The following is an 18,508-nucleotide window of genomic DNA, read 5'->3' as shown; positions in this document are numbered from 1 at the left end:
CTTTTACTTAAGTAATATTATTAAAAAAAAGTGACTTCTACCAAAGACATTTTCTGTTGACATACTTGTACATTTACTCAAGTATCTCTTTAAGGTACTTCATACAAGACTGCTTATTTCTTGCCTTGGATACAACAATCAGTTTTATAATCAATTTGATTAAGAAAACTGTTTCACTCATTTGTTGTTGTTGTTTTTTATTAAATATAGTAACTATTGCTATTTTGCTACATATGTAGATGTATATGATTATAAAACGTTAAAATATTGAATATATCTTTTTTATTTTCAAAAAAAGGACATTTCAATTTTGTGGAAACATCTGTTACTGTGAACATTCTGGTTTTCTCCTTCAGTCAGTCAGAAAACACAAGTGTCAGTGTTGATTTGTGTGATGAGACAGCGATATGGCACAGAAACCAGCACAGAAAGAGCTGCACTGTTCCAACACATGACCTTAACCCAACTCTGCTGCTCTCTTTATCAACTATTTCTGCCACCTGTCACGCTTCTCACTGCCGCTGTGTTAAAAATAGCTTCTATTGATCATTTACACACTCAAGTCCTCTTTAATTAGTCATATTGTGACTGCAAGGGAAATGTTAGCCTATACTGCATGTTCCTAATCTACACAACTATCATTATTATTATTTAAAATGTTTAAAGCCAGTATTGTACAACGACAAACTTACAATAATAAAAATATTTTATTTCTATTATACTTGTAAGAAATGTGATACATATCTAAATACACTACAAATGTAACATCACATGAAGAAATGAAGAATAAAATACAGGTTAAATGTAATATTTGATCAAAACACCAGTGTATAATATAACTGATTAAATATGTTACTTTGTCATACGTGTTATGTCTGTTTCAGCAGGTGTACCTAACAAAGTAGCAAAGATGAGTCTACAAATCCGACAAGGTCAACGAGGTCAACACGGCTGTCATGCTGATACCTGAAAAACCTCGCGCTGCATCCATGTCACACCTCCCCTCTTCACTCCTCCCCCGTGTCACATGCACTCACAGGTAAATAAAAACCTCGCAGGATGCTTCTCAGTAACTCAGGATTCATACAAAGTGAGCCTCTGTGCTCCGCTCACAACAGACCTGCTCCTCTTTCATACAGACTCACAGACACAGGTAGCTATGCACCTCTGACTCTTACTCTCACTTCTTTCATTTCTAGATTTTGCAACTTATACATTTGAGATATTCTAAGAGGACGTCTTTTGAACTGAAATACGCTGATACGATAAGAGTTCACTGAGTCAAAACAATAGTTAAACATTAGACATGTGACATGGGCCACACAGTGGTGCACGTGGCTTCCACTGTTGCCTCACAAAAAGAAGGTTGCTGGTTTGTGTCCAGGCCTTTCTGTGTGCATGTTCTCCCTGTGTGTGTGCAAGGGTTTATTAGTTAGAGGTTAATTGGACAATTCACTCCATAAGTGTAAAGTGTGCAAGGGATGCCGCCTTTTGCCATCTATGTCAGCTGGGATTGGCACCGGCAACCCGCGGTAGGGAACATATACTGTTTTTATTGTCTATAAAAGTGATGAGATTAAGCTTGAAATTGGTCAAATTGATTAGATTAAATAGCTTTCGATGTTTCTTCTTCCATCTTTGCTTGGTTATTGCTTGGTTATGTACAATGTTTAATTAAACTAAAACACTGGTTTAATCACTAACAATCTGAGTATATTGCTCAATTATACGTATAAATATGAAGTGAGTATTTCTGTAAATCAAGTAGAAACGTTGTTAAATTGTTGTAATGTTTTTTTTTTTGTGCTACATACAGTCCAGCGTAAAGAATAGTACGTTACCAAAAAATTACTTTGGTAGAAGTTGAAGTCACTTTTTATAACCTTGCTCAAGTAAAAGTCTTAAAGTATTTGACATTTATTGTACTTTTAGTACTTTTACTGATACAAAATGTACTTTTAGAAGTATAAGTAAAAGTATTTAAAGCTATAGGTAACTCAGTTGTAGGGTGAGTTGTCTTTCAACTGGAAGGTTGTGGGTTAAATTCCTGACTCTGCTAGTCTATGTGTCCTTGAGCAAGACACTTAAACCCATGGTGCAGTGTGTGAATGAATATGAAAGAGGTGTGCATGGATGAATGAATGGATGAATGGATGAACTGTAGAGTAAAGCAGCTCATCAAGACTAGAAAAGCTCTACATAAAAACCATAAATAAATACCAACTCTTCTTCTTCTGATTTTATTTGGTAGTAACGAGTTACAAAGACAGTTAGAGGAAATGTAGTGGAGTAAAAGTAAAAGTTACAATAAATATAAATAACAAAGTAAAGTACAGATATGTGAATGTTGTACTTAAGTACAGTAACAAAGTATTAGTACTCTGTAATATTACAACACTGGCTACATGTGTGATGTGTGTGTCCTCTCAGGATGCGTTTACTGTGCAGTTTGGGTCTCTTTGTGACGCTGCTGCATGTGTCCACCTCTCTGCTGCTGGGAGCCTTCAACATCAAGTCATATGGAGACAAGAAAGCGTCCAACAGCACTCTCATGAACCTCATCAGCACGGTCGACAAAAAACCTTTTTAAATAACATCCCCTGTTCTTTCTATGGTCACTGTATCTCATCATACTCATAATCATTCCATGTTTCACAGATTGTCCATCGCTATGACATCATCTTGATCCAGGAGGTCAGAGACAACGATCTGTCAGCGACCAAAAAACTCATGGAGCATGTCAACAAGTTAGCATACATGTACATGATATATATTAGTGCACACATGTAAATACACATCATGATATGATGCTTTTTTTTTTCTTCTGTGTTTCCCAGAGGTTCTCCTCGGGTCAGGTACAGCCACATCGTGAGTGAGCCTCTGGGCCGCAGCTCCTATAAAGAGCGTTATCTGTTCCTCTACAGGTAAACAGAAGCAAAAGCATGATGTGCGTGTGATACTGTGACAACTGGCATTATAGAGGAGCCTATACTTAGAAATAGTCATGCGGCAGAGTACTGAAATATTCTACTCCAGTAAAAGTACCATTATTTTTGATAAAAATTGTATTTACAAGTAAAAGTACTGGTCTAAAATGTACTCAAGTTAAAGTAAAAAAGTAGCTTGTCAGAGTAAAAGTAACTTAGTTACTTTTTTAACAAGGTTGGAGTTCTTTCTTGTGTCGTGCAAAAAGGACAAGGGAACACAAATATCACATTAATTGCGTTAATTAACCTTTACAAATGAAAGTGCTGACAAAATAAAATATGAAACACATAATGTGTCAGTCAAAATGGGTCAAAGGTCACAAATGCTTTAACTTTCTCACTCAACCAGGGACCTTCATTAACGACTCAACATTTGCCTGTCCTCATCATTTACCTGTCCTCATCATTTACCTGTCCTCATCATTAACCTGTCCTCATCATTCACCTGTCCTCATCATTTACCTGTCCTCATCATTCACCTGTCCTCATCATTTACCTGTCCTCATCATTCACCTGTCCTCATTATTCACCTGTCCTCATCATTTACCTGTCCTCATCCTTCACCTGTCCTCATCTTTCACCTGTCCTCATCATTTATTTATTTTTTAATTCAGGTCAACATTTTTTTTACACAGATTGGATTTAAAATGTAGCATACAGTATTTCCAAAAAAACATATGAGTTTACACAAAAAATCTACTCAATTATCAGTAGCGATGTCTTTTGATTTTTTTGACATTATTTGCTCAAACTAAAGATGTTTATTTTTTGTGCACAGAAAAACAAAAGTGATAAATATCTTTATTTTCCAGAGAGGACACAGTGTCTGTGACTAACAGCTACACCTATGACGACGGCTGTGAACCCTGTGGCACGGACACCTTCATCAGAGAGCCTTTTGTCGTCATGTTCTCCTCCAATCACACTGGTAACAAACAACACAAGCTGTCAATCACACTGGTAACAAGTGACACGCACAGAGTTTTTCCACAATGGTCGCTCAGTTATTGTCCTTATACTGTGTGCACTGAGAAGCAGTGAACTAGTCAAAGCAGTTCATCACATTATACATTGAGGCCAAAAACAATGCATAGCAACAAGAGTTGTGATGTTTGTGAAGAAGAAATAGTTCAAAACAAAGCTGAGTCCCTGCTGACAGTGTTCACCCACAGAACCCATTTACTGACTGTAAAGATGGACATCGTTTTCCAGTTGCAAAACAAATTTTGTCAGTTTCTGAAACTCCAGAGACGTCAAACAATCACACTGGTGTCCACTCATGTGCTGCCGTTTATCATCTGTTCTCTCTTTAAATGGGAACATAACTTACAACTTTGTATTCTATTGTAAAACAGCTGAACCTAATGATTCAGAAAATGTTAACTGGTGTTATAAATCAAGGGATAAATAGGATCAGTTCCTCACAAAATGCACAGTCCATGGGTACAGCCTGGCCCACAGTGCACTCCATCATATCTAATGGAATAAACCCAATCTCTGAAACCTGCCAAATCCACTCCTCTATGTTGCTCCTTCTAACATCCCTCTCTCCTCTCTCCTCTCTCCTCTCTCTCCTCCCTGATCTGCAGCTGTGAGGAACTTTGCCCTGATCCCTCAGCACACCTCCCCAGACTTTGCACTGGAGGAAACGGATGCTCTCTATGACGTGGTGGACGACGTCCGCTCTCGCTGGAACACAAATGTGAATGTTCTGTTCAAGTCGACACACAATCAGTGATTTAGTGGACATTTGTTTGGCAAATGAATGTGAATCCCCTCTGTCCCCCCGCCCCCATTCACCCCCATCCCCCCCGTAGGACATCATTCTGCTGGGTGACTTCAACACAGGGTGCAATTATGTATCAGGCTCCGACTGGCAGAAGATTCGTCTTTTCACTGACAAGAGTTTCCACTGGCTGATCACCAATGAGGCTGACACCACAGTGTCACACACCAACTGTCCTTATGACAGGTATGTGCACACACACACACACACACACACACACACACACACACAACAGACCCAATCTTCACACACCTTTAATTGTGCGTTTGTGCAGGATTGTGGCCACCAGTGACATGATGAGGGGAGTAGAACCAAGCAGTGCTGACATATACGACTACATGATGGACCTGAATCTCAGCTACAATCTGGTAAAATTAAAAAAATGTAACCACGAAAAAACTCCAATTTTAATCATCTTGACAACAATGAATAGTGCTAAAATATTTTGGGAATATACCAATTCATATCTGGCAAACACATTTACTATAAAAAGTATAGCTTTGTATTGCCGCAGCTTCATATACTGTAAATATGAAGCTGCTGTAAGAAGCCTCTTAGCTTAGCATTAATACAGCTGCGATCACTAACTTTGTACTTTTATTCTGAAGTGTTCATTTAAAGGTCTAATTAGGAGGGTTGTTTTTTTATCGCCAAAATGGAATATTCTGCCCTAATGTTTGTTTGTGTAAGTGCATAATCAATTTAAAATACTGAAAACAGCGCCTCCTGGTGGTGGCAGAAAATACAAAACATTTCAGTTTCTTCACGATTTCGGGAATAACTTTTATAGCGATTATCAAACTCAAAAGTTTCCCCACAACAGACTTTTATTTTTTATTTACAAACATTTTTATTTTGAAATTCTGTGAACTATTGTCACACATGTTATTCTATAATGTGAGGCTCACATCACTTTGTGGACTTTTAGCCATAAATCAAAAAAACCCTCATAACAATTAGAAAATGGGGGAATATGAGGCGTAATCTTCTCCTCTGCCAGCAGAGGGCGCCCTCAGCCGAGTTAAGATCCACTGTTGACTGTTGTTGACAGTTTGAGATACAGTGTTTCCTCAAACCTTTTTTTAACCAGATCAGTTTTCAGAACGGAAACTTTTATAATCTCTGATTAATTAGACAAAAACTTTGAACCTGCTGGTTTAAAAATGGTTAATCCGGTAGTTTGAGGGTCAGCAGTAGATTGTTAGTAAAACCAAAATGTTTTATTTTTAATTCATGATTATAAAAAGAATATCAGTAGAATATTATAACTTTATGGGAGGCATTTTTTTCTTTCTAAAAAACATATTCAAAAATATTGCAATTAAAACACATGGTATAATAAAAATAAGTGATAATGCAAGGTTAGAAAAGTTTGGGATTTGTCATTAGTTTTTATTTTGTTTTGACTTTTTGTTTTTAAAATGAGTTACATTTTCATTTGTTTTTAGAGCAAGTTTGCTTTGTTTTAGTGTTTAGTTTTTTGCATTACGGATTACTTGTAGGTGCAAGATTTGAAAAGGTAGTATGTAAAAGTATTGTCTCAAATAGAACCTTTCAAAATTGCTGGCAGAGAACGAATAAATACACTTCATATGAATCCAAAAAGATTTTATATGAAATTAATTTACAAGGACGAAAACTATGCACATTTTAGTGCAGTAAATGTCATATACTTTAAGACATCATAAAAAGCGACTTGAACTTCTACCAAAGTCATGTTCTGGTAAGATGGTATGACTTTTGAGTGTACTTTTTATCTGTGCACTTTGCCTGTTGAATGTCTTGCTACATAAGTAACTGTTTAATTGTGTTAAAACTAGAACAACAAATTGTTTGACACACGTTTTCTCTCGCTCACTCAGGCACTGGCTGTCAGTGACCATTTCCCCGTGGAGGTGAGGCTGCTTTGACAGGACTGCTGCGGTCCGACTAACTACAAAACAAACAAATCTTGCTTTTTGGACAAAAAGTGTGATTAAAATAACGTGAAGGAAATGATCTGACAGAAGTTTTTAATCACAGCATTGAACCCATCAACCAGATTAATGTATTCACGACAAGCAGACGGGCTGAAAAAAGTGAACGTAGACAACAAGTGTAGAGATGCCAAAGGCTTTTTGACAAGGATTTTTAAAAAGGTACAGAAAAGTCAGGCACTTTAAACAGTGAAGACACACAAAGAATAATTGTTTAAAGACTCTCCCCAAACAATGACTATTAACGCACAGCTTAAATGTGACACTCTGGAGTCGGCTGGTACGAGCTGCTTACACAAATTCAGCATCTACGACACGAGAAGCAGCCACAGACTGAAGAAGATTGGATTTTCTTCACTTGAATTATTCTTAAGATATAGTTCAGATGTTAAGCTTTTTCTGACAGGAAACTGGACTTTGAGTCACTTCGTAAACCAAAGTCTATGAAGAAACCTGCATTTTTAGCTTGCAGGACACTTGCTGGTCTATTACTGCCTGCCTTGAATGTTAAATCTGTGTTACTTTATTCAAATGAAGGCTGTTTAACATATGCTTAAGAAGAACCTAGTACACTCCCACTCCAAAAAAACACCTTATTGTGTTGTAGTGCTGTAACTGTTGTGCTGCAGTGAAATACATACACAGAACAGTGAAAAGTTGAAAACCATTTACTGTCATTAAAGGTAAACACACAGTCTGACAGCACCAACGGTAAAGAGATAAAGATACATAACTGCTACACACTCAATTTACAAAATGATTTACCGTCTTCGTAGTTACTGGAGTATGAAATTAAACTGGGGGGATTTCTTAGGTTCATTTTTTAACATAGCTACTTCATTTAGACAGTAGAATACTATCATTAGCACTAATCTATTCTGTGAATGTCTTAACTTCACCAGGTAAGGTAAATGTGTGTGGGACACATGCTCCTTTGTTATGAAGATGAACTGATGAACTAAAGGCAGAGGTGGTTAAGTCTCCCTAGCGACAGTCTACCGTGTGCATGTGAGGCTGTACTGTATATGCTGCCCTCTCTCTTCTAGCCTTTTCTCTTCTTCAGCATCTCCAGATACATGGCCAGCGACTTCTGAATGGAGTCTTTGGTGATGAAGCTGACAAAGTGACGGATGTCAGTCTCTCTGCTGGACGTCAGCTTGTCGATAGTCGGTTTCCTCATCATGGTCTTGGTGAGTTGTCTGGCGTGGTCTGTGGAGTGAACACATCGGCTGTTAACTCACTCTGCGTTTCTCGAAATCAAGGAAAGATCCACGAGAGTCTGTGTGAGATGCTTCAAATTCTACAAAAGGACCAAGTCCTTCTCACGGGGAATTTACAGCAAAATCTGAGTTATGGCTCAATATGCATTCAAATCATACATTTTTATAGACACTGCAGGTACACATCGCATCAGACTTTTTCCATGTTGTTATGTAAAAACGCTGTAGTTAATAAGACATATGACCATTATAAGAGTGATGGCTGGACTGTCCTTTACAATGATGTAATGAGACCAATATTTAATGTGCTCTGGTATGTTATGACGTACACTTCCTGGTTTTGTAGTACTGTATAAAGTGTAACATACCTGGAATGGCTAACCACTTGGTCATAGTCTGTGTGGCTGTGGAGAGAACTTGGTCTTCAGGTACCAGCTGGTCCACCAGTCCTATCCTGAGGGCCTCTGAAGGGTTGTAAAGTAGTCCAATCTGCAGTGCCATCTCTGAGCACCGATGGCCCACTGTATTTACCATAGTGTCCTTAAACCTGCAGGCAGCAGCAGTCACGATCAACTCTTGACCAGCATCACTGCCACAATAATTGGACATGTCACGTGATTCCTTACCAAAAAGGAGCTACAATGCCGAGCTGAGTCTCATTAAGGCCAATGCTGAAACGAGGGTTGTCTGCCATAATTCTGTAGTCAGCTGTCATGGCGATGAGACAGCCTCCTGCTGGGCTGGAACCCTGTGAAGGGAGTGACAAAGAAAGCTATAAGCTGGGTTTTTGTTTAAAAATGCATACATACTGCAAAGTTTATTTTTGTTTTAATACTCCTGGGTTGCACCTTGCATCTTAATGGTCATGTGAAATACGTTTTTAAACGTATTAGTAAGGAGGGAGATGCAGATGACTGCTGAAAGCAGTGCTTTCAAATGAAAACATAATAGTATGGTGTATTGACAACGCGATGTTTTTAAGAAAATCCATTTGCCAGTTACACTAACGTGCATTAGGATATTGAGACGATGAAAAACTGACAAGATAGCAAAGATAATTAAAGTTGTGTTGGGGGATGTGGCATCGTGACGTCTGTCAGCCATCAGTCACCTGCCCAACACTACTGTATGTGACACAGGACGAGAGGTTTTGTTTTACACTTACATTGACTGCAGCTATAATGGCCATGTTGGAGCCATAGAGTTTCAGCCACATCTCCTGAACAGCTCTCCAGAACTCTCCACAGCGCTCTGGACTTTTCCCATACATCTCCATGATGTCCAGCCCAGCGGAGAACACCTTAGGCTGGCTCTGAAATAAGGCCACACATTCACACTTCAATTGGTATTTTCCCTACAACCCCTTGGAAGAGGCTCTGCTGCCACACTCAAGGTGATATCACTGTACCGAGGTGATGATGAGGCCTCGGCAACTCTTGTCCATCTCCAGCTTCTCCACGCCGATACAGAATTCAGTGAGGAAATCTAAACTCAGGCTGTTGACAGGAGGACTCTGCATGTGCATTATCGCCACACCTGTATTAGAAATTAGAAAGCAGGGAATGCTGTGACACAGTGTGTGATGCATGGTCCAGGATAGTGCGAATATCATTCAATATATACATGTGTGTGTAGGATTAGCTTTACCAGTGCTTTGGTTAAACTCCACTTTGATCCTGGGTGTGGTGGAGCTTTTCCTCTGCTGAGTGACGAGGACAGGAGAGCCACGCACTCTGACATGACTGCTGCAGGAGGACAACTGAGAGAATAGACCTGCACACACACACACACACACACACACACACACACAAACACACACACAGTCAGTGTCTGTGAAGAAATCTGCAAGCATCCACTTTAAAAAGAAATCTCTCTGATCATTCAGCATTCAGTGATAAATGCTGTCATAATCAGAAAACAATCCCTAAAATTAACTAAAACAATGATGAGGAAGTGTTCAGTATCTCCAGCGACATTTAACAAATTTTACTTACCAGAATAGATTGAAGCTGCAACAATGAATCCGTTAGTAATTGCTTATTTAATAATCAATGTATTATTTAATGGGCTACTTTAGGGATCAGCATCTTAAATGGGAATATTTTCTGGTTTCTAGGGTTAGTTAATTTAGAAATTGATGAATAATTGAGTAATTGTTTCAGCTCTTACTGGTTTCTATTAAAAATAAACCACAAAGACAGAAATTCTTTCTTTGTGGGCAAAACATTTTGAGGCTTAAACTTTTTTTTTAAAACTAAGTTATTTAACACATGCATAGAGATTAGCATTATACTTATGCAAACATTATGAAGTCTTCATAAAGTTTAAAAAAACCTAATAAAAACAATAACTAGTGCAAGACAATACAGCAAAATGTCTAAATATTAGGTGTTTACTCCACATATCATGTCAGCTATGACCGTACACGGTCACTTAAGGACCCTGCAGTGTTTTCCAGGCGACCTTTGGTCCAGTTAGTGCAGAGCTCAGCTAGCACCGTTAGCACTGCTAGCTCCGCAGCTGTGACGTCACACTGAGCTGGCACAGTCACTTCTCAAACACACAGAAAATCTGTGCGCACGACTTTATCTTCCTGTGCGGACGCTCCTACACGTACGAGACGTACCTGTCACCGCGTGTTTGTTTCTCAGCGCAGCTCTCAGGGACATCTTGAACAGCTGTTTAGCTTCCGACCGCGTCTGCGAGCTCTTCTTCGTGGGGCTTTCGGGCTGAGGCTGGACGCAATAACGGCGTATTACTGCCCCCTACTGTTGGTTAGTTTTCTTCTTAGTTTTCTGTTTTGAGTTTGTTTTGTGGCGGTTGGCAACAGTAGTACAGTACATATATACATGTACATATATACATATACACACACACACACACACATATATATATATATATATATATATATATATAAAATGTTTCAGCAAAAATCTGGCTTGGAGCAATTAATTCATATATATATAGCAACAAAATAATTAGATGACAAAAGATACACACAGTTTTTTGTAATATGCCTTTTTAATATCTAGCACCCAGTGAGAGAGGGAGAGGGAGAGCGAGTGTGTGTGTGTGTGTGTGTGTGAGAGAGAGAGAGAGAGAGAGACAGAGACAGCGAGAGAGAGAGAGAGACAGACAGACAGAGAGAGACAGAGAGAGAGACCCCTACATGCAGGTTTGTAAGTCAAAGCAAGTGTTTCTCTGAAACAGAGATCTTCATCCGTCCCCTGAATCAGTAAGTGTATGATTTTATCTTTAGTCTTGAAGAGCATGATTTTTCTTTCTCTCTGTGTGTACATGCATGTTTTGTATAATCTAATTATTTTGTTGTTTTAATTCTTAAAATGTTACGTTCACTTTTAAATTGCTACCTTTTTACATAGAAGTGATGGTGTCAGTGACATAAAAATGATATAAATGTTTAAAGGGTTGGTTTCATCCATTTTTTCCCCCACTTTATTCCCAAATGAAGAATAAACTTAAAATCACTGTGATGCTGCTGTGTTTTCAGATCTTTTACTCAGTAAGTAGGCGTGGGGCAGTGTAGGGCTTTTAGTTTCTTTGAAGGAAGTGACTTTGACGCCGACATTTTGTCAATTTTATTTATTTTTATAAAAATAAAAAAAATATCTGTTGTTGTGGGAATAAGACATGTATCTCAGATCTACTTACTGATGATGGAATAACACATTTATCTCTGGAAATTAGAAAATTAAAAATTGTGGCCCTTTAAATTAACTTAGCTGTGTTGACAGTGAATATGTCCTTTCTACTGACAGTAAGAAGAGCAGAGTGGTCAGATGTGATTTAACTCTCTCAAAGATCAGTCCCTCTGTGTGTTTATGTGTTTGGTTCAGCGTGTATTTCATGTTTTCTCCTGTTCTCAAGTGCTGTTTTCTTGTGTTCATGACTAGATAGCACCGGTCCACGCTGACCGTCCCCGTCAGTGTTAACTGTGATCGAGCTTCATAGGAAATCCATCCGTGTGCGTCACCTCTGCTCCCCGTAACCCAGGACACACACACACCTCTCCCCCGCCGCTTTCTACTGCCTCATGCTTTCCATGTCCAGCCCCACCCTGTGCCACCATGGATCTTGTGGAGTTGGCAGACATGGGCCGTGGCTGTGAAGATAAAAACTGTGGCCTCTCATCAGACTTCCCAGAACACTGCTCCAACCAGGACTGCCAGTGGGAGGAACCTATGTTTGGATTGATTGAGCTAGGTAGATAAAACCTCAAAGACTACAATACTAGTGCATGATGATTAAAAATTGTATGGAACCTAAAGGCGCTTTTTCTATTTGTGTGCTTGCCTTGGCACGGCACGGCACGGGTAAATTGCGTTTCCAGTAGCATAAAAAGAATCAAGCCGAACTGTAGATCAGTTAAAAAGACTTAACAATACGGAAAACTTGTGTTAATCTCCAACATTTAGCAAGGAAATGTCTAAAATCTCCATATTTAACAGAGCAGTCTGGTGTATTTAGTGACAGCCCTGCTGAAAGCCGGTGATCGTGAACCAAATCACAACCTGTTCAGTTGTATTTCAGTTCAGTGACTGTGTCATGAAGTGATTCTAATGATTCAGTTACACCGAGAACAACTGCTTTGCTCGTCACTGGTTTGTGTGTTTGTGTTGCGTATAAAACAACGTCACTGCAGTAGAAGCTACAACCGTATACTGGAAAAATGCCATATTGTAGCCTTCAGTTATCAGTGTTTAGTATTTAAAACATGGTGGCCTCCATAGAGACGGCCCACTCCTTGTGTACAGTATGGCAATGAAAACAACAATTCATATATTCAGATGCCAAATGCCAAAAATAATTACACACAAGACCTCTAATGTAACAAAAACAAACCAAAAAACTAGATTTATCTGAAAGAATAGACACAATTTAAAAACTCCCCTTTTATATTTAATATTAAACAGATAATTAAACAATAAGAAAATGAGAAGGATACTAACTTGTGCATGATTTGCTTTCCAAGATAGCATATACCATGATAAGCTACAGTAGCATGTACAGTATAACATGTATAACACAAGCCTGATGCTACAAAGGTAAAGGTACTAAAACGTGGCCTCTTAAAATGTCATTGATTATGTTTTAGGTAGTTTGTTAAGCACTTAATTGTCCAGTGTGTAGAATTTATAGATGATCTATTGAGAGAAATGAAATACAATAACCGAAATTATGTTTCCATTACAAAAACTGTGTTGCCATTATCTTAGTTGTTTTTATCTTAGTATTTCTTCTCTACATGCTCAGATATCTGGCTGCTAGCAGCTTCATATTTACTGTATTTGATCATTTGATCGCAAAAAACAACCCATCTTCTCAGAATTTTGAATTTTTAGTTTGATACATTAGATCAAACTCTCTAGTCCAGTGTTTCTCAACCCTGGTCCTGGAGACGCACTGCTCTGCTGCTTTACAAGTTTCCTTTCTCTAACACACCTGATTCAAATAAAGGGGTTGTTATCAGGTGTATGCAGAGCTTGATGATGAGCTGATCATTTTAATCAAGTGTGTTACAGAAAGGAAACTTGTAAATCAGCCTTATAATAAAAAGGAAACAATTTTACAAGCTACCTGTGCCATTAATCGTGAATGCATGCAATACTGTTAGTGAGATAACATCATCACTTTTCCATTGTAAATAAATCACTTTTCTTTTTCTTTTCTAGTGTGTGTGACTGTGATTTATATTCCACTGATGCTCTTTGGCCTCCTTGGAAATATACTCACAATTCTGGTGGTTTGGCTGCGTCCACACATGAGAAGCTCCACCTACCTGTACCTGAGCAGCATGGCGGTCAGTGATCTGTTAATACTCCTGCTGCTGCCTCTGGATCTATATAAGGTACACTCACATATAATGCATTCAAATATGAGTTGATTTTAAAAGGCCGACCTTTAAGGCTGACCTGGAGATTGAGATTGGTGACTGTTTAACTCTTGGGTACTTTACTATAGACTGTTCCAAAAATACAAAATGTGTTATACAATTACAGTTGGTTGGTTGGTCTGTTTGTTGATTGGTTTGTTAATTGGTTGGTGTGTTGGTTGGTTTGTTAGTTGGTGTGTTCATTGGTTGGTTGATTAGTTAGTTGTTGTGTTTGTTGGTTGGTTGCTGTGTTGGTTAGTAGTATGTTGATGTGTTGGATGGTTAGTTGATTGGTTGGTTGGTGTGTTGAATGATTAGTTTGTTAGTTGGTGTATTGGTAGGTGTGCTGATTGGTTGCTTTGTTGGTTGGTGTGCTGATTGGTTGATTTGTTAGTTGGTGTGTTGAATGATTGGTTTGTTAGTTGGTGTATTGGTTGGTGTGCTGATTGGTTGTTTTGTTGGTTGGTGTGCTGATTGGTTGATTTGTTGGTTGGTTGTTGTGCTGATTGGTTGGTTTGTTAGTTGGTGTGTTGGTTGGTTGTTTGATTGGATGGTGTGTTGAATGGTTGGTTTGGTAGTTGGTAGTTGGTGTATTGGTTGGGTGATGTGTTGGTTGGTTGGTTGGTTGGTTGGGTGATGTGTTGGTTGGTTGGTTTGGTAGTTGGTGTGTTGGTTGATTGGTTAGTTGATTAGTTGGTGTGTTGGTTGGTTGGATGGTTGGTTGGTTGGTTGGATGATTGATGGCATGTTGGTTGCTTAGGGGATTGGTTTGTGTGTTAGTTAGTGTGTTGGTTGGTCGCTGTGTTGGTTAGATAATATGTTGCTGTGTTGGTTAGTTAGTTGATTGGTTTGTTGGTTGGTTTATTGGTTTGTTAGTTGGTGTGTTGGTTGGTTGATTGGTTGGTTGCTGTGTTTGGTTGGGTGATGTGTTCATTGGTTGGATGGTATGTTGGTTAGTTTGTAGGTTGGGTGGATGGTGTGTTGGTTGGTTGATTCGTTAGTTCATTGGTTGGTGTGTTGATTGGTTAGTTGGTTGAGTGGTGTGTTGATTGGTTTGTTGGTTGGTTGATGTGTTGGTTGTTTGGTTGATTTATGTTTCCATGTGTCAGAATCAAGTACAAAAGTAAAATCATTGTTCCATCTCTCTCAGCTCTGGAGGCCCAGACCCTGGCTGTTGGGAGACATTGCCTGTAAACTGACCATGTTCCTCTCTGAGTGCTGCACCTTCTGTACCATTCTCCACATCACCTTCCTCTCCCTTGAAAGGTACGTGGCCGTCTGCTGGCCAATCGCAGCCAAGACTTTGGTGACGCGGCGCCGAACCAGGGCTCTCATTGGCTGCCTCTGGCTGGGTGCGGCTGTTAGTGCAGCACCAGTGTTGATCATGGTTGGAGTGGAGGAAGTTGGGGGAGAGGAAGTAGGGTTTGGAGGATCGAGGGAGGATGCAGGGTGGACAGGCAGGGAAGGAGAAAAGGGTGCATTTGTAATAGGTGGAGGGGAAAGAGGAAATGGACACTTGAGATTGATGGGTGGAGGACCGGAGGGTATACAGTGGGAAGAGAAAGAGACAATAGGATTGGGTGAGAGAGAGAAGTTGTTCAAAGAAGAAGGGGAGAGAAAGCTGGAAATTCTAGAAACAGATGAGAGGAAACAAGGAGATGGAGGAGAAAGGGAAGATGGGAACCAGGTAGATAAAAGAGGAGGTGAAGAAGAAGGGGGGAAGATGGAAGATGACAGAATGCAGCAAAATAAAATGAAAGAAGACGAGGGAGGAGGAAAGGAGGAGGAGGAGGATGTTGTTGCGGGAGGAGAGTGGGACATGAGAGAGTGTCGCTGCACGCACTATGCCGTCTCATCTGGCCTGTTGTCAGCCATGATGATTCTCTCCAACCTGTACTTCCTGGTACCGCTCTGCATCCTGGGACTGGTCTACAGCCTCATCGGACGAACACTGTGGCTCCGCCCACAAAGCAGCCGCAAAGACCAGAGTCACCGGCACACTGTTAAAATGCTTGGTGAGAGCACACACACACACACACTGCTGATGTTAAAGTGTATTCATTTCTGGTAGCTTTATCATATTGCTTGTTTTATATAGTTACATATTTGAGTGATTTTCATTTGTAATGTTTTCATATGCTTAGACAAGCTGAAAGAGACAACTTTGGGTCTTTAAATGTGTCATAATAATGTTAAAACAGTGTAATGGTGATACAAAAATGACACCATCTGCATATAAATTGGTTTCCCCAGTTATCTCTCACTTATTGTATAATTAATGGCACAAAGGACTGCCATCATTCCATATCTAAGCATGTGTTTTTATGCAGGGGTGCTACTGCCATGTCCTTACACCATTAACCAAACAGTTGTCTGTCTCTTCTTTAAATAAATCGCTAGCTTTCAGATCCCTGGTTGTAACCTCCTTCCTGAGTGATTTGATCATGTGCGGCGCATCCAGGATGCATTCTAATGTCAGATGTGAACAGACTTATTCAACTCAGTTTCCTGTGATGGGATCACTGAGGACAGATGTTAATACCAGGTCTGAATGGGGCCTTAGTTTAAGAGGGATTAAAAGGATTATAAAGTAGCTAATGTATTACTCCTTCTGCTTCCCATGTTCCTCTCGTGTCTCTTCACCTCCTTCAGGAGTGATTGTCTTGGCGTTTGTCCTGTGCTGGCTGCCCTTCCATGTTGGTCGGACCATATTCTCTCTTTCTCTGGGCACTGGCACCGAAAGACAGGAAACTTACATGGACACAAACTCACAATCAGACTTGAACACACTTCCTGATAGTCCTGCAAGCTCAGACACACACCCGCAGAGTCTCTCCCAGACTGGACAAATGACCACACACGCTCACGCAGAGAAAGGTCACGTATCGTGTGACAGGACCAGAGTCAAAGTCGACGCACACACCGACGTAGAAGTGGACACCAAAGCGCACACTGACACAGAAGCATATCCTGACAACATGAGCGCACGCGAACACTTACATTCACTTGTTATATCACACACCAGAGTGCACCACAAAAACGCAGCGAGTGCACATCCCTCAGACCCTGACATGGAAACACACACACATGCAAACTGTCAACTGCACAACGGCACAAACACTACGACACATGACACACAAAAAGGGTGCGTCAACTCACAGAACGACACCGACCCATACAATAACACACACGACGACACACAATTGTATTTTTTATACTATCTGTCTCAGTATTTCAATCTGGTGTCCTCAGTCCTCTACTACCTCAGCGCCGCCGTCAACCCTCTACTCTACAACCTGATGTCCGCCAGATATAGACACGCTGTGCACAGCCTCGTACACACACACTGTCACACGCAGTCCCACCGAATACGCAAAACACTCCACGCACAAAGCTCGACGACCGCTTTGTGAGGGTGAATGCGTAGATGTCGACACACAGCATGCAAAAGAAGAATTTGTAGAATTTTGTACTTGATACTGCAAAGACGATGACCACAGAATACCAACATGTTCAACCAGAACATGTGCATTTCCCAAGAAAATGCAGTGAAGACTACTGAGGACTGTTGTTTATTAGCCTTTTCTAATTACTAACTTCATTGTTCATTGACTGGTTCTGGTGATTAATAACACATGAGGAAAAGTTATGTGTTTAAATTAAAAAGCAACCACCGTACCAACAAGAATGTAGTCACTACTTGATATGATGTTACTGAACCAACATCAAATATCAGAGGTTTTCTCGTGGTTTGTTAGCGTGTGGTCCTGCGCTGTGTTTTCAAAGAAAGGTAACTTTCACTGTGCTTGCTTTCTAAGCTTTTGCTTCAAAAACTCCCAGGTGTCAAACCATGCAGTTGTATTTGGCCCACGAGATAACTATTTCCGATTAATCGGTTTGAGGCTTTTTTCATGATTAAAACAAGATTTCTGTTTTTTTTTCCAGCTTTTTAAATGTGACTATTTTCTGGTTTCCTTGCTCCACATCACAAAGAAATCATTAAAAGTGAATCATTTTGGTTTGTGGACAAAAACAAGACATTTGGGTACATCATCATTTCCAGGTTTGAAAGACACTGTTTTCTGACATATTATGGACCAAACCATTACTCGATTAATGGAGAAAATAATCGACAGATTATTGATAAAAATGGCAAGACAGATGGAAATGTACAATGGAAAATCATGTGTACTGAATATTTTGTTGCTTGACCTCATGTGGCCCTCGACTTGGACACAGTTTTTCATTTCGGCCCCCTCTGTAATTGAGTTTGACACCGCTGCTAACTGCTTTGTCCATTCAGGCTGCTGTAGAAACACGGCGGCGCTCATTGGTGTCCTCCCTAAAGCAAGACCCTTGCCTAAAGTTAATATGAAAAAGCCTATTCTTAGCCTAACAAAACACATGTACAAACAAACTTATGAATTGTTTATTCAACGCCTACCTCATAAATCTTACACACTGCACCTTTAACAGCAGTTAAAGGGGCCTTTAACGGAAGGTTAACTTTTATTTTTAACCTTTTAATTTTTCAAAATTCAGTTCAATTAAATGCAGATGAGAATATCAGAGAGATTGAGTTATGTAGCAGTTTATTAGGAAGTTTTTAATTACAGTGACTTACTTAAATCTCCGTGTTGTGGTCC

The 18,508-nt window shown here is 39.7% G+C and overlaps 3 protein-coding genes across 3 annotated transcripts; 2 read left to right on the top strand and 1 right to left on the bottom strand.

Moving 5' to 3' along the window:
* The first annotated feature begins 1,084 nt into the window (after positions 1–1,084).
* On the top strand, positions 1,085–6,725 carry dnase1 (deoxyribonuclease I). Its single transcript, XM_058654674.1, has 9 exons — positions 1,085–1,153; positions 2,431–2,569; positions 2,659–2,747; positions 2,838–2,924; positions 3,800–3,915; positions 4,577–4,689; positions 4,805–4,959; positions 5,048–5,141; positions 6,636–6,725. The coding sequence occupies exons 2-9, from the start codon at positions 2,432–2,434 to the stop codon at positions 6,681–6,683; spliced, it is 840 nt and encodes a 279-aa protein (XP_058510657.1). The 5' UTR covers positions 1,085–1,153; position 2,431; the 3' UTR covers positions 6,684–6,725.
* Positions 6,726–6,768: 43 nt separating this feature from the next.
* On the bottom strand, positions 6,769–10,717 carry eci1 (enoyl-CoA delta isomerase 1). The gene is made up of 7 exons (XM_058654673.1): positions 10,596–10,717; positions 9,617–9,742; positions 9,378–9,505; positions 9,135–9,281; positions 8,596–8,717; positions 8,338–8,516; positions 6,769–7,958 (listed from the first exon to the last, which is right to left on the bottom strand). The coding sequence occupies exons 1-7, from the start codon at positions 10,636–10,638 to the stop codon at positions 7,792–7,794; spliced, it is 912 nt and encodes a 303-aa protein (XP_058510656.1). The 5' UTR covers positions 10,639–10,717; the 3' UTR covers positions 6,769–7,791.
* Positions 10,718–11,762: 1,045 nt separating this feature from the next.
* On the top strand, positions 11,763–17,291 carry LOC131475701 (uncharacterized). The gene is made up of 4 exons (XM_058653969.1): positions 11,763–12,193; positions 13,663–13,838; positions 15,013–15,877; positions 16,515–17,291. The coding sequence occupies exons 1-4, from the start codon at positions 12,058–12,060 to the stop codon at positions 17,273–17,275; spliced, it is 1,938 nt and encodes a 645-aa protein (XP_058509952.1). The 5' UTR covers positions 11,763–12,057; the 3' UTR covers positions 17,276–17,291.
* The last annotated feature ends 1,217 nt before the right edge of the window (positions 17,292–18,508 follow it).

Source organism: Solea solea, chromosome 16, assembly GCF_958295425.1.
Source record: "Solea solea chromosome 16, fSolSol10.1, whole genome shotgun sequence".
NCBI classification, from domain to species: domain Eukaryota; kingdom Metazoa; phylum Chordata; class Actinopteri; order Pleuronectiformes; family Soleidae; genus Solea; species Solea solea.
Note: the sequence above shows the minus strand (reverse complement) of the source record. Positions and strands in the feature narration are given on the sequence as shown.

Coding starts and splice junctions, on each gene's coding strand:
- dnase1 (XM_058654674.1), top strand. CDS start 2,432: ATGCGTTTACTGTGCAGTTTGGGTCTCTTTGTGACGCTGCTGCATGTG. Junction 2,748..2,837: donor CTCATGGAGCATGTCAACAA/GTTAGCATACAT, acceptor TGTGTTTCCCAG/AGGTTCTCCTCGGGTCAGGT. Junction 4,960..5,047: donor ACCAACTGTCCTTATGACAG/GTATGTGCACAC, acceptor GCGTTTGTGCAG/GATTGTGGCCACCAGTGACA.
- eci1 (XM_058654673.1), bottom strand. CDS start 10,638: ATGTCCCTGAGAGCTGCGCTGAGAAACAAACACGCGGTGACAG. Junction 8,718..9,134: donor CCATTATAGCTGCAGTCAAT/GTAAGTGTAAAA, acceptor CTCCCTTCACAG/GGTTCCAGCCCAGCAGGAGG. Junction 7,959..8,337: donor CAAGTGGTTAGCCATTCCAG/GTATGTTACACT, acceptor TTCACTCCACAG/ACCACGCCAGACAACTCACC.
- LOC131475701 (XM_058653969.1), top strand. CDS start 12,058: ATGGATCTTGTGGAGTTGGCAGACATGGGCCGTGGCTGTGAAGATAAA. Junction 12,194..13,662: donor GTTTGGATTGATTGAGCTAG/GTAGATAAAACC, acceptor TTTCTTTTCTAG/TGTGTGTGACTGTGATTTAT. Junction 15,878..16,514: donor GCACACTGTTAAAATGCTTG/GTGAGAGCACAC, acceptor CACCTCCTTCAG/GAGTGATTGTCTTGGCGTTT.